At 45.1% G+C, this 14,843-nt stretch overlaps 1 protein-coding gene across 14 annotated transcripts in view; it reads right to left on the bottom strand.

Annotated features, from left to right (window-relative positions):
- Window positions 1-1,435: 1,435 nt before the first annotated feature.
- Window positions 1,436-14,843, bottom strand: part of EXOC7 (exocyst complex component 7) — a 31,095-nt gene continuing 17,687 nt past the window's right edge. For 5 of the 14 annotated variants that reach the window (XM_032792850.2, XM_032792858.2, XM_032792851.2 and 2 more), the window contains 14 exons: window positions 13,721-13,789; window positions 12,280-12,425; window positions 11,992-12,144; window positions 10,842-10,940; window positions 10,024-10,086; window positions 8,948-9,014; window positions 7,106-7,144; window positions 5,834-5,899; window positions 4,970-5,090; window positions 4,376-4,471; window positions 3,288-3,351; window positions 2,478-2,519; window positions 2,207-2,340; window positions 1,436-1,676 (listed from right to left, as the gene is read on the bottom strand). In XM_032792850.2, coding sequence (XP_032648741.1) covers window positions 1,574-1,676; window positions 2,207-2,340; window positions 2,478-2,519; window positions 3,288-3,351; window positions 4,376-4,471; window positions 4,970-5,090; window positions 5,834-5,899; window positions 7,106-7,144; window positions 8,948-9,014; window positions 10,024-10,086; window positions 10,842-10,940; window positions 11,992-12,144; window positions 12,280-12,425; window positions 13,721-13,789 — 1,262 coding nt within the window. In that variant the 3' untranslated portion in view covers window positions 1,436-1,573. The remainder of the gene's footprint in view (window positions 1,677-2,206; window positions 2,341-2,477; window positions 2,520-3,287; window positions 3,352-4,375; window positions 4,472-4,969; window positions 5,091-5,833; window positions 5,900-7,105; window positions 7,145-8,947; window positions 9,015-10,023; window positions 10,087-10,841; window positions 10,941-11,991; window positions 12,145-12,279; window positions 12,426-13,720; window positions 13,790-14,843) is intronic. The other 9 variants (XM_032792852.2, XM_032792853.2, XM_075071782.1 and 6 more) reach the window with 3 other exon arrangements.

Below are 14,843 nucleotides of genomic sequence, written 5' to 3'. Positions count from 1 at the left end.
TCCTTTCACATCAGATGCAATCAGGCATTTCTTAAAACTGGACAATGCCGGTGCTGGTTCCACTGGACCAGGGGTTTGGGGCTGCAAGTCCAGAAGTCGGGTCCTCAGAAGCTCAACCAGTGCACAGTAAGTTGGGCTGGTTCCTCCCAAGCCCACTCACTATGGCTTAGTCAGTAAAGACCTCGCTCTCAGCAATACGTGAAACCAAAAAGGAAACGAGCTAAGCCAGGTGCAGACACCTGCATGTCTTTTCATCTCGTGGAACTCTCTGGTTACAGAGCATGAACAGGGCACTGTAGCTTTCTGCACGCCTCCTGTTGGTACAACTGGCCTTGCTAAAGGGATGACAGCTGAAGGGGAAGTTGTGTTAATCTTGTCATCAAAGAACAACCAAACATGACACAGGCGATGCCGTTTATTGGAGTAACTAAAATAAATAAGGGCTGGATGGCTCAAGGAACTGGTGATGGGCAGAACCTAGGCAGCCCAAATCAAATCCAGCCCTGGTCAGTCAAAACTGACAATTTCTTGCAAGCTGATGGTTACTGGGTGACCTATGAAAGGAGAGCCTGGTTGCTGTCATGGTCCAGTTGCCTCATCTTTAAATCACACTACAAACAAAGCTGACAATCTCGGCAGTAACAAAGGCAAAATGGGCAAAGAGACTTTCTAGTAGGTAAAATACTCCAGGCCCAGGTGGGCTGAGGAGCGGGTTTGTGGGGATCAGCACATGTCCCTACTTGTAACCGTTTGGTAAACAGAGGATTTCAATCCAGTACCTTTTGGCAATACCACTGCAAATTAATGTACACATGCAGATTAAAGCCCACTAAGTCTTTTCCCCCCCGATCTGAATCTTTCCATTTCAAAAAGCTATGTCACAGACTTCTAGAAAGAGACTCAACATATACAGCAGAAGTTTGCAATTTTTTCCACTATAAAACAAATGCCATTATAATCTCCAAACTCTCTATAATCTTTATCCTATAGCACAAGGCTCACTACTCACATAGCAGTGACTGGCTTACCAATGAAAGAGAAACACTGCTGGGCTCTAAAAGGAACACTCTCCAATCATCAGTAACTAATCTATAATGTCTGCACCTTATGGACTTTAGTGTAGTGATGGGAAACTCCTTAGAGATCTAAAAGAACCCCTCAGGGGGAACTGAGATACCATGAACACTTCTCTTAGCACATCAAAGTTGCATTAAGGAGGCAGACAAACCTATATATGCAGCATGTACTCTCCAGCAGGACCAAGGATTTCAGCCTGAGGAGATAAGTATTTACAGAGCTCACATATCATGCCTCTCCACTAAGAACGTCTCCATCTGGAGACACATGAGCATAACAGAAACCACTCTGTAGTATTTCATCTGTCATCTAAAAACTTCCTCTGTGATGCACTTTAAAAAGGCAAAGGCAGACAGGATAGAGTGTTTTCACATGTTTATAAATCTGATAAATACAAGTATAACATCAGCCCACCAGAATGGGGCAGGGAAGGAAGCCTGGAGGTGACCGGGAAAGCCCTGACTTGCAGTTGGGAGCATACAAGATAGTCAATGGTTCATGCTGATGTGTCAAACAGCTTCTCAATCATCTCGCCCACCTGGTCAACTCGATATTTGATGTACTTCTCAGGGTTCTTGGTGAAAGGCACATTGCCATACCTGCCGAGGGCAAACAAAACAACCCTGGTGTGACACAGCAGATACTGCACAAAGCCATGGTGCCTGGGACTTCCCTTTTCACTCCTATCAGATGCTGCTCTGCTTCTGCCCCCCTCCCAGTGAAACACTCCAGTTCCCACATCTTCTGTTTGAGAGAGAGAGAGACACACTTGGGTAGAACTCTTCACGGCCAGAATACCATTCTAGCAGGGTTGGTTCAAATGGGTATTCCTGGGTTTCCATTGATATCAAGAGATTTCTCAATGGAGCCCAGCTTTGCACAGCTAGGACATGGCCACCAGTTGTCTTGCATTTAGAAGCCATTCATGAATGCCACGATCTAACTAACTGAGAAGAATCATATCAGCTTGCAGAATCTCAAGGGCATATTATACAGAGTTGAGGACGGCTTTGGAAAGCCAGAGTGCAGCAAACTGCCTCAATTTTGGTCTGCCCTGGGCCCAAGAGAACTCAGCATATCCCCAGAAGAACCAGGACAGAGGACACTACTCCTGTAGAAGAGTTGTCACCTGTGTAAGAAGGCACTGTAGGTCTCTTTCACAATGTTTTTTTGAGCCTTGCGGATTTTGTCCCTCTGCTCTATGTCAGGGATGGCCCAGGCCTTCTGGATTTTGCACAGCTCCTCCAGGCCATCATTGAAACCCTTTCCATTAAAACAGAAGAAAACAGTTAGACACACATCTGTGTCCAAGTTTAACATGGCGCATTGGGCCAGGGAAGCACAGCTCAGGGTTAACACTGAGCCAGGGAAAGTTCTTTTGCCCCCCAAAGGCTTCTTACCTTAAAACGCTCCTTTATCATCTGCCTCTCCTTATCCTTGAGCTGTGAGGAGAGAAGAAGAGATGTTATTTCCCTCTCCCAGTATAAATGTCATCTCTGCTGCTCACTCTCTAAATTCCTGTTTATCTTATGGGAATGCTCAGATCAGCGCTGAGCCCCAAGCATTTCCAGGAAGCACATTATATGCAGGATCCCGCTCCATTAACAGACATGAGCTCTCCACCTGGACCGACCAGCCTTCAGGAGAAAAAAATCAAAGGATTTATTCTGAAAGGTTCTGACAATCCCACCACTCACACGGTGCCATCTTTATTATTGTTCACTGGCTCCCCCTCCCCACACCAACTCTCTCGTGGAAGTTTGTCTTACATGCTTTAGCTAGGACTCAGGAAGGGGAACATGGTGGGGAGAGAGAGAATCCCACTTTCAATGAATGTCACTCATCTAAAGATTATTTAACTAAGGAAATTTGGGGCCAGGACAGGTATTATTGTGCATGTAAAGCAGCTTTTGTGCTAGGCTCTCAGGAGTTTTACAAGGTGAAGTAGTATCATCTGCCCCAGTTTAAGAGAGAGACACTGAGGCACCAAGCCGCGAAGGGATTTGACTACGGTCACACAGTAAATCTGTGGCAGGAGAAAATGACCCCAAGCCCGATTCCCAGTGTACTCTCCACAATGTAACTCTGCCTTCCTGTAGTATTACTGGTTCCAGAGAAGTTCTCCCTGGATTTTAAAAATATATATCTGTGTATAACAGAGAAAATGCTTTGTCTGATTTCCATTATCTGAAATTTATGTATCACCTCACCTTGACTCCTGATTGAAAAACAGGCAAGTTTCTCTCGGAGATGTATTCTGTTACTTTTAACCAGCTGCAATTGACATGAGAGGGGATGCATTACAGACATAAAAACATACGAACAGACATTCTGGGTCAAACTAATGGTCCATCTAGCCCAGTATCCTGTGCTCCAACAGTGGCCAATGCCAGGTGCCTCAGAGGGAATGAGCAGGCAATCACTGAGTGATCTGCTCCCAGCTTCTGGTAAACAGAGGCTAGGGACATCCAGAGCATGGGGTTGCATCCCTGCCCATCCTGGCTAATAGCCACTGATGCATCTATCCTCCATGAATTTATCTAGTTCTTTTTTGAGCCCTGTTATAGTTTTGGCCTTCGTAACATCCCCGAGCAATGAGTTCCACAGGTTGACTTTGCAGTATGTGAAGAAGTGCTTCCTTTTTTGTTTGTTTTAAACTTGCTGTCTATTCATTTCATTGAGCGACCCCTGTGCTTGGGTTATGAGAACGAGTAAGCAACACTTCCTTCTTCACTTTCTCCACATCAGTTAAGATTTTATAGACCTGTATCATATGCCATTTTAGTCATCTCTTTTCCAAGCTGCAAAGTCCCCGTCTTTTTAATCTCTCCTCAGGTGGAAACTGTTCCACACCCCGAACAATTTTTGTTGCCCTTCTCTGTACCTTTCCAATATTAAGATATGTTTTTTGAGAAGAGGTGACCAGATCTGCATGCAGTATTCAAAATGTGAACATACCATGGATTTCTATAGAGGCATTATGATATTTTCTATCTTATTAGCTATCCCTTAACATCTATAGACAGTGAGTTATCCAGCAAGGAATCTCACAGAAAGCTAGTACATACTCTCCTTAGGGCTAGAAAGTGGGCAGTTTCCACATCACATATCCAGATGTCTTTCCATGATGAACACGTCCCATACTATGTTAAACTTTCAAATCATGTTTGTGGTTCCCTTTTATACTGTTCTCTCCCACCATGCAGTTAGGACTGGACATTAAGGTCTATGCAGAAAGTAGACGGTCTCTCAAGCCAGAATGAGGGCGAAGGAAAGAGAAAAGACGGTCCCTCCTGACCTGCGCTGGTAGGTCTGGATCTGTTGCTCAATGAGCTCCCTGTAAGACCTCTCTACTGTTTTCTGAGTCACGGCCACCAACTGGATTAGCTCAGACCTGGTAGAAGGAGAGAAGAGCTTATCAAACACCCACAAACCAGCTCATCTCCTGCCAACCCACTGTTGCTAATTGGGTGGTGGGGTTTCAAACCTTCATTAGCAAGGCCCCTTGGCCCTTTTTAAATTAAAAATCCCCTATTTTGGAGTGACAGAAGTCAGAACGCACAAGCCAGGACACAGAAATTGCTCCAAGCTGGATGCTTTCCAGTGCTGGATTCTTACTGCTCAGAAGATGAAAGAATCTGATGCACTCAAAGGCCTGTCTGCTGCTCTTCTTTTCCTCTCTCTTCTGCAACGTAAGAAAGACTTCAAAGGGCAGTTTCAAAGGGGGGAAAATACCAGAGAAGATAAACCAGTGAGGAAATGCATTCAACATATTGGAGTTAAAAGAAGAAGTTGAAGGGAAAATGGAAATCACACTCACACCTGAAGCCCCCACAGCAGTGAAATTCGGTCTGTCTGGAATGCACAGGGATTTGTCCAGAGAGGCACTTACTTTTCAAGGGATTTAAGGATGTAGTTGTAGTTGTTGTGCAGGAAAATGGCACTCAAGGCTGGGTCCTCATAAACCTTTGATTTACTGAGAAGGTTTAGTTGCAAGTTGCCCAAGACTTTGCCTTAATGAGAAAAACACATTAATAGAGGACAAAGGGTTTTTAATCAAGACTGTGGAAGATCATGGCCCACAAATGCCTCGTTATTACAGAAGATAACATACAGGGCTCAAATTTGCAAAATCTTTAGGTGCACAAATGAGCATACATCTACTACAGGCAAATCTGCTGAATAATTTGTGCACATAATCATAACCATGCACACAAATTAGGCATGCAATTTTGTGCAGTTTGCATATCTACCTTGTCTGATGTTCCAGCACACAATTCCTACTATTCATGCAACCACTGCCTTCAAGCAGCAGCTGAGAGCTCCACAAGAGCTCGTACCCCTGCTGCACCATTTCCTAAAGTGGCATCTCCATGTACTGCATGCCATCAGGGATTCCGTTAGCGGCAGAGGACCAAATTTCGCCCTCACATCAGCAGCCACTACTCCCATTGAAGTCAATGAGTGTTCCATCTGCTCATGCCAGGGCTAAATTTGGCCCAGGAGCTCTCTTCTGATATCAACCAAGTTTAATGCTGACATGCCCCATCGGAGTGGCTGCTGCATGGTGAATTCAGTAATAGTCTGGCTCTTCAGTCCCAGGCCAGAATTACCAGTCAAATAACTTTAACTGCCCTGGCTGCGCCGCCCATCGGAAGAGTCCAAACACCGCACCGGAGAACATGGCTCGTGGAGCACCAGCAGGGACGTGGAGAAAGGAAAAAGCAACTGAAGGAGAGCTGTGCACGGTACTCACAGATGTAGGTGCTGAGCAGTCGTCTGCTAAATTCAGAACTGTAGCTGCTAGCTGAACTGCTGGTCTCTGTAAGGAAAAAGAACCTTACCCCAGTTAACATGCCACCCACGGGGCCTGGTTTGGTTACTCTGCCTCTACTCAAACAAGCCATTTTATTTTTGCTATGGAATTACAATGCCAGACTCAAGTTGTCAATGAAAATTACTCTCCCTCCTCAACCCAGATACGCATCAGATTATTCAGAACAAGAAGGGACAGACTGCACTCAGTTTGACCCCAGTATTTGCACCAACTGCTAGAAAGCCATGGTACAGGACAGACCTATTCCTTCTTCACTATCATTTGAAGATTAAGAGAATGGGAACTTAGATATAGAAGACACCCTATTAATCAGAAATTGAGCAACTGAATGTAATAAAAGCTCTTTTTTTAGCACTAGATGTTCTCAACCAAGGAACAGAGAAGTTATTTTTGTTAATAGCAAGCACTCATTGTACCATACCTGCAACACTAATCCAAACAAGCAGTCTCACTCCGGAAAGTTTCAGCTAACACTCCCCTCGCTGAGAATAGCTTGCTCGGGCTCTGCACAAAGACTGTTCAAGTACAATACCCCACCCACAGAGGTGATGGGTTTGGCTTGTGTAAATTCTATTGCCTGCACATGCAAATGTTTTAAAAGCATACACACAAATATTCTTCTGTGGGCCACACGGTCAGGAAACGTAGTGTGTGAGCAGAATCCAACAAAAGCCACTGTCGGAAAACTTGGCCCATAGAATTATACACTGCTGTAAGCCAGACCAAGTTTGCTTGAAAGGTTGGGAGCCTTCTGAGTTTGTAACAAAATCCCAAACTGCTTTTGCAGCTTGGTCTGGTGGCACCACCAGTGAAGCAAAGAGGATCTTTGCTGCCGTGAGGAGTCTGGACAGTTGTCAAAAAAAAGAGCTGGGTCCACACAGGACAGTATGACAGACCAATTGGGCCAACTCCCCCTGGAGAAGCCTGTCCCCATCAGCATGACGGAGAGAATTCAGTGCAATGACACAGACTTTATCCCATTTTAACTAACATGGCATCCTCCCTGCAAATTAGCAGCTACATCCACTTGTTCACTGTAATACAACACTGACTCCCCTCTCCCACGGAGTCAGGGAGTATCTGGGTTATTTATTTTTTTAAAAGACAACTGCTCTTTAATCATTAGCTATCGACAGAAATAGTCAAAGGTGATAACATAGGTCGAGTGGGTGACGCACACACTCTGCTTACCTCTGGGATCTAAAGGAATATTGTATGTGTCCCCAAGAACTACAAAAAGTTTAAGGCAGAGCAGAGAGAAAAGGGGAGGGAGGAGAGAGAAAGAAATGCAAAGTGCAAAAAGACAGGTTAGAGACCACCATCCCTTCAAGAAGAACAAAGCAGATATTAACACAGAGCAGCCATGGAGCTAAAAGTAGAGCAGGCAGGAGTCACTCCTTCAAGACCACAGAAATGGGGCTGGAGATTAAGGAGGAAACGTATATTTTGCACTAGCGCAAGGCAGGATGTAACGCTGTCGTCACTCAGAGGATAAAAAGTATAACCACGGGCCTGCCCAAACTCCAATTAAAGTCAATTATTTCAGGGGGATTGGTCCCCCAAGCAAACTGGGTACTGCTGAATAGACCTGAGCGGCTCTGGCCTCCTCCCTTACTGCAAACTACATACCCTTTCTAGGATATAAGTGGCACCTCTGGAGGAGACAGAGTCTGCCTAGATATTGTTCACTGCAGGCAGAGAGCTGGTGTTGGTGTTCACCACACTTATTTGTTCTCGGGTGAAAACATTTGTGTTTGAGTGAAACATTTCACCAGAGCAAACACCAGCCAATCACTTCAGAGAGAATTAAGAGGGTGGTCACTCTGAACAACTCTGCACCGGCAGGGTTAGGTATCCTGTGTTGGGCTAGCCTACCTAAGGCAGAAGGGCTAATTTCTTTGATTCAATGATAGAATTCCCTCGTATTGCTGGTGCTGCACGAGAACACTTTGGGCAAAGGGAGGGGAGTGCTTCTGACACTGGGGATCTTGGAGGAGAGAGGATGGGCTATAATGCTTAGGTCATGATTTAGCTCACAGGCAATTATGAGGCACCAGATGCAAAGCTGAGTTATCAGATCTGGAAGCCTGCAAAGGTCTGTAATTATTCTGACCTGTCATTTTACTGAATAAACTCACTGAAGCAGCATTTTTTTCCTGCTGACTTCCACCACCATCTTTCTGCACCTGATGGGACAATTAATTATATTTAAAAATTGAATGAGCTTCAGTCTGATGGTTTCCCAGGCATTTCAGTATATGAACTACACTAAAGGCAATTGTAAGCTTTCTGTATTTCTCCTACTACAATTGTCTTCCCTGTGACACAAGTGCACTTTCCCTTCCTTTAGTAAATAACATGAACCTCACCTTTTAGGAAACATACAAGAAAATTGAATTTGCACCATCTCTTTGGTCAATGAAAGAGTTAACTCCACAGATGTCTTTCGCCATGCATATAGTTTAGCCGGGAAAGACAGCAGGTGTTAGAGTGGAGGAGGACATGGTGGTATGCTGAGGAGATAGATGCGGAGATGGATTAGCCACTGATGTGAATATTCTGACTGCTGTTAATGAGATGACTGCATGAGGGGGCTTAATGTGAACATGGCAGGTAAAATGCGATTCCTCATAGTCAAACCTCATTACCAGGAACTCAGCTGGAACAACTAATGTTCTATTATTCACTCTAGAGATTAGATCTAAACTGATCTGCCTTGCCTAATCTTTATAGGACAGGCCATTTGTTAGCCATCTTACTCTATCTCACTTCACAGCTAGAGAGTGAAGGTTATCCAGCTGTGCATGACGGCAGCACATCTGGAAGGCAAAAAGGGAATCAGTTACAGATCCCGTTGAGATCTCCAGGCAGCCATCTTTTTGTCATGACAGATCACACAATAAGACAACCTACTGGCAGAGGGGAAGCTGGCATGCTAATGAGAGTTCTTGTTAAGGAGGTTTAACCTTAAGGAAAATGGCTCAGACAGCATGAGAAAGTCACCCCTGTGGCCAGGGAGTCCCATGCGTGTACCTTGGGATGCCAACATGGCGCCTGCCGTCTCCTGGAAATCCAGCAACTGCTGCAGGAAGAGAATGGCCTTCAAGAGAGAGGGGAACAGAGAGGAAAAGTCAAACGTAATTCCCATTGGGTTTCTTATCCTCCATTATTAATCACAACAAAGATGCCCTCGCCCACATAACGTCAGCCACAAACTTGCAAGAAACAACAGTCATTTAAAGTGGCATTAAAAAAAAATCTTATCGGATCTCAAAGCACTTTATAAACCTACACCAGTACCAACTGGACAAAGATCACCTGAAATGCAGTCATCTCCAGGGTGGACGACAACACCTGTTTAACAGTACACAGCTACACCACAGTTTAGGACTGGAAGTGAAGAGGAAGAGCGTATTTAATAGTAAGTGAAGGGGGAATTTTGGCATAAGGATGTAGCTACAGCTGGAGTTTGGCCAAGCCACTGATGGTGACCTCCCTTTCCAGGAATTACCATTTGATAATTAACATGTAAAAGAGATCAGGGAGCTGGTTTCATGGCATCTTCAGCAGCAGCACAGAGCCCTCTAATCCCACGCTGGGACACTGGTTCTGTAAAGGCCGCCAGGGAAGAGCACTACCTACTGAATCACCAACACTATATCCTGCAGTTCTGTTTTTCCTGGAAGTCTCCCAACCACAGACTGACAGTTACCACCCTGCTTAGCAATAAAAAGAGGCATTTTCCAGGCTGTTGGCTAAGTATGTGTTACATCTGTGCAGTGTTCAAGTACCGCATCTTATGTTCAGATCCTCCAGGTTTGATAGGACACATAGAAACCTTTAATTGCAGCCCCCAGGCCCTCACATTCCATACACTATCCTAATGCCCTGGGGAAGAAATCAATGCAGGAATCTGGAAACCCTGAAACCTAATCTCTTAATGGAAGCCAAGTAATTCCTCTACTGATATCAAAGACATCCTATTTTAAACACTTGAAATTCCCCTGCTGCTCCTGTTGAAACAGAGATACTGGTCTCTGGGGGACTGATGTTAGCAAGAAGAGAGGAGTGGATTTTACAAAGGGATGTTTCAAATCATTGCCACATACATTGCTGGTGAGTTCATGAACTGTCCCGTCTTTCGGCATGTTATACTCCTTGTCCGGATCATTCTTACAAGGGAAGAGAGAAAGATACAGATAAAACGGTTAATGAAAGTAAAAAAAAACAAACATTGCTCTTCAGGCAAGTTTATTGACAAGGTTGTTTTTCCAAGCTTCCTCAATACTGTCCTCACCCTAACGCTCACAACCCCACCTACTGGTGACCAAAGGCTACAACTTCAAAGCAGTCCATAGCAAAGCCAGAAAAAGCACAACCTTCTTGGACCGAAACATCTGGATTCATTAAAGACTATCTTATGATCATCATAAGTTTGGTTCACCAATGTTAACAGATTGATTTAGCGAGAACTCTCCCTTTAGCTGGAGACAGTTTCAAAATTTGAGGCACGTAAATTTAACTCACATTTTCTTCTTCAAGTTAAAAAACTGAGATCATTTTCAAAATGTATGTGCAGTCTTGGCTCTCCCTGTTAAATGATTTGCAGTACTGTGCATTAGGGACATTAAACAGAGAACTGCATTACATGCAGCCTTAATTATAAATACATTTTAAAACAAGGGATAGTAAAGTCTAGTCCTCCTTGCTCTAACAAGTCAGCACTCTGCATTTCTTTTGCAACTGACACCTAAAGGCAATGAAGGATATGCAGCTCCTGCATTACTGTAGATGTTGGTAAGGTTGCCATCTCGCAGAAGAAACAGGAAGCTGAACTCAGTCATTGTTCATTAACATAATATTTCCACAGTTCAGCCTGGTGATTCTCTTAGGTTACTAAAGAAGAGACCAGTGGAGCAGAAGTTACCTTAATGTTGTCTGCAAAGTCCTCCAGCGCTTTTGCACCTGTGGTTTCCATGGAGGTGATCAGCCCTGGAAGCTTGTTCTTTGTGCTGGCTGCAGTGCCCTGGAATGACCCAGTACATGGCATAAGATGTCTCAGTGAAGATGGCTGTCACTACCACCCCTTTCACCCACCATCTGACCTTGCCATCATTCCTCAGGGCATCTCTCAGTCCCAATTCCCTTAGCGGTGGGACTTCGCTGGGAGAATATTTACAGTTTAGTAAACCGTAGATTCTCATCAGAAATGCCACTGACTGGTTCAGCTGTCAGCAGAGGGGAAAGTCCCAGATGAGCCTAGAGCTGAATCCCCATTTTATAAGTTATTTATGTCCCCTCTTGAAATACTTGCAGCCATGAGGCTGCACACTGTGGCTACCAATCTCCAACTATGCAGGAACTGGGGGGGGGTGGGGTCCTTTGAAAAATAGAGTGACTCTTTGCCCCCTCTCTCCTGCTGGTCAGTTTGAACAATCAGACAGCTGAATCCAATGCAATGATAAGGAACCTCACCAAAGCTGGACATAGTGCTTGGCGCCTGGAGAGTCTTTTTGCAGCCAAGTAGCACATTGGAGTTTTTAAACCCATTTATAGCAGTTACAAGTGAGCTTAATCCGCCAACCTCTTACCTAAAAGAACCTCTATTTAACACCATCATCTGCTAGGCCCCTCCTCAGAACAACTAGCCTTTCAGATGACATGAGAAGACTTCCTTAAGAGCACATTCTTAACTAGATTCAATGGTACTGAAGATTAATGACCTCAGGTGTGGTCCAAGAACCTAGACATAGCCCGTCACCTAGAATCTGAGCTCCACATTACTACTTTAACTGGCGAGAACTGTTACTAAGTGATGCACAATTCTCCTTTCAACAGGGATAGAGGAAACTGCCTCTGCATCATTCCCAGTCTTTGCTGGCTCAGGGAACGAGACACTGGGACTCCAAGCTGGGTCTGCTGCATGTTAGCGAGTGGCACAATCACATGGCTAGTTGGGTTCTGTTCTAGGATTTTTAATATTTTTGGCTATTGTAAAAGTCACTTTAAGAAACACTACAGACAAAGTTGCAGGACCTTTTATTTATTTTTATTTTCCTTCTCCAGTCACCGCTTACCTGCAAGACTTGATCGAACTCTGGCTTTGTCTGTTTCAGGTGTCTGAGGATGGGGAAGATAGTGAGCACAGCTGAATAGTCATGCCGAATGATGGCCTTCCGGGCTGCTGAGACAATGTTATCCCCCTCTATCATCAGGTTATCCAGAGACTCCTACAAGACAATCACCAGAAACAGGGGCATGTGTCTTCCACTCTGGAAGCACTAGATGAATGGAGGGAAGTAGGCAGGGAACGGTTTTGCAAACCCAACAATACAAATCAAACCAAGACATTGAGCTTAAGGGACCTGAATGAGGGAGTCGAAGGTCTTCTTCTGGTGGTGCTCTGGGATGATTTCTGTCAGGAGCTGGTACTCACTCTGGGCCAGTTTCACAAAGGCGCTAACACAGTGAATGTACGCATCAATCTCGATGTCCAACATGTCATCCCTCCCTGTGGGAACAGCACAAGTTTATGAGAGCCAGGACTGTACTGATCCCTCCAGGGCCATATTGACCCCAACAATGACATTTCTCATTCCAAGACCCTGGTTTACACACAGATCTTTGGGTTTCCTCTGGAGCAAACAGTTCAGGTACTGCACATGATTTTAAAGTGAAAATGTGACCAGACTGAGCACAGAGCACAAGACTGTGCCACAGATTCTGCCCCATAAGATTTGCTCCTGAAAGTTGTACACACCCAGTAATGAGCGTGCATAGAGGTCTCAACTATGGAAAATGAGGTGCAGGGGTGCCACTTGCTCTCTCCAGCACCACAACAAAGTTCGTATTGGAGAGATTTGCTACCAGGACTGCAGGCTTGTGACTACATTTATTAGGGGTAGGAACAAGCTGTTCTAAGACTGGGAAGGGATGAGAAGGCTGAAGTGAATTATTCAACACCTTCTCTGCTTTTATTTTTAGTTAGTTTAAATGGTTTCCACCCCTCACGCTGATGAACTACTGCCGTTCTGAATCAGCATTTCTGGGAACACAACGCTTCCCTGGAAGACATCTGCTCCCCACGGAGAGCAGCTCAGTACTAGATTGCAGGAGGACATTTAAATCCTGTGCTCCTGGAATGTCAGAGTGGTTATGCATGAGATTTGCCACATGGGGCTGGATGTGCACACAGGCCACCCAGGAACTCTTAAATCATCTGCTATTTGAGGAGTCTACCTGTAACTGCTACACAGCAAGAAAACTGGGGAGGGGTTGGCTTCTGCCAGACACTATATACAGCTCCTTTCCTACCCAACATCTGTAGCTTGTGATAGAAATAGAGTCACTCCATCATACTGATGGAAGTCCCTTAGGTCAGCCTGTAACAGGGATGCTCAAAGTCTGGCACAAACGTGACACACAATTCTAAAACTGTAGTCAACAGACTAGAAAGGACCAAAATGGAGTATTGCATGCTGGAACCTGTAGTCTGTTGGCTCCTTCTTAGTACTGAGGAAGCCGGTAGCAGCAATCTGTTCCATTTTCTACCAGACAGGAACAGCCCTCCAGACTGCTGATAATCTTTGACTGGGCAAAGTTTGGGCCCTCCTGCTTTAGAGAGTAGGGCATGCATGCCTAGCAGGAACAAGATCTCTTGAACGGACAAGAGCAAAAGCTTTATAACCAGAGATGGCCCCTGCTCCACGACTGCCCACGTGGAAGGAAAGTCACTGGCTAAGAGACTGCGAAACATGCTGAAAAGAAGGGACATTAGCCAGCTTGTTGTTACGCCGCGGTACTTACCAGCAGCTGGCCCATGCTTGTCGTTCAGGGTATCGGAAAGGTGTTTAACTCGTAAATCATGCTCATGACCTAGTGAGATGTCAGCCGGCACAAACAGAAGGCTCAGTTTATCCAAGGTGGGTACAGCATGGATGCTCACGCAGGCCGGAAGCCACTTCAAGCTTTGGTTATTCCGTCTGTCAGAAATCTATACACACATGCTGTCCTGGAAAGCCCACCCCATCCCCTCTCTGGGCGCCATAGCAGGAGTAGCCCTTTGAAGCCTGATGGGAAGTGTGACCAGACATGCCATTTGCCAAGCCCAAGATGCCCTTCACACCTCTCGGCACAAGCTCTACCTGGGCCAGTGGGCATGGGGAACCCAATCTGTACATCTGCTGTTAAGAGCCAGAACTCAGATAGTAGTTGGGAAGTGTTTTTGAAAGGATAATTGTAGTTCCTGACGTCCCCTAAAATATAGGTGAAAAATATCTATATGCAGATGAAGTTGCAATCTTTTCCTTCAAGCTGATCTCTTTATCTTTACAGGAATTGAAAGATCCCAAAGATATTTTAAAGCAAGTGATCTCTCTGCTTTCCCATCTTGTTCAAGTCCCCAAGCAGATAGCAGAGCCAGGGATGACATTTCAGGATGCAGGGGCAAACTTGCTTGTTGCTGCCTTTTGTGCATATCTCTGTGAGGAGGAGGAGGACGGCAAATTGAATTTTGGGCCGGTGCTGGTCTGACACATTCTTATCAGGGTTGGAAGGGCCACTACCAATCTGAAGCCTTCTTAAAGTTCAGGCAAAGTGAAACAAAGCCAGAAACACCAAGGAGGATGTCACTAAGGCAGAGCAGAGCTTCCCTTAGCCAGCCGACTGTATAACGGATCGACTTTTCCAAGATCAGCTGGCTCGTGACATTACAGAGCCAGCTGAAGAATGGCTTGCTACCCTGGTTTAATGCTCCATTCCTTTATCTTCTACCATGTTTTGAGTCCTACACAAATTAAGACTTTTCAATCAGTGTAGCTCCTTTGTCAAATTACCTCATGATCCCCATAGGATAAAAGCTAAGACTATCCACACAGCGGGACTCTGGGCTAATGGACGCCCTGCCTGGGGAAGTAGATCTGATACATAG

This window comes from Chelonoidis abingdonii, chromosome 13, assembly GCF_003597395.2.
Source record: "Chelonoidis abingdonii isolate Lonesome George chromosome 13, CheloAbing_2.0, whole genome shotgun sequence".
NCBI classification, from domain to species: domain Eukaryota; kingdom Metazoa; phylum Chordata; order Testudines; family Testudinidae; genus Chelonoidis; species Chelonoidis abingdonii.
This window is presented reverse-complemented; position numbering and strand designations above follow the sequence as displayed.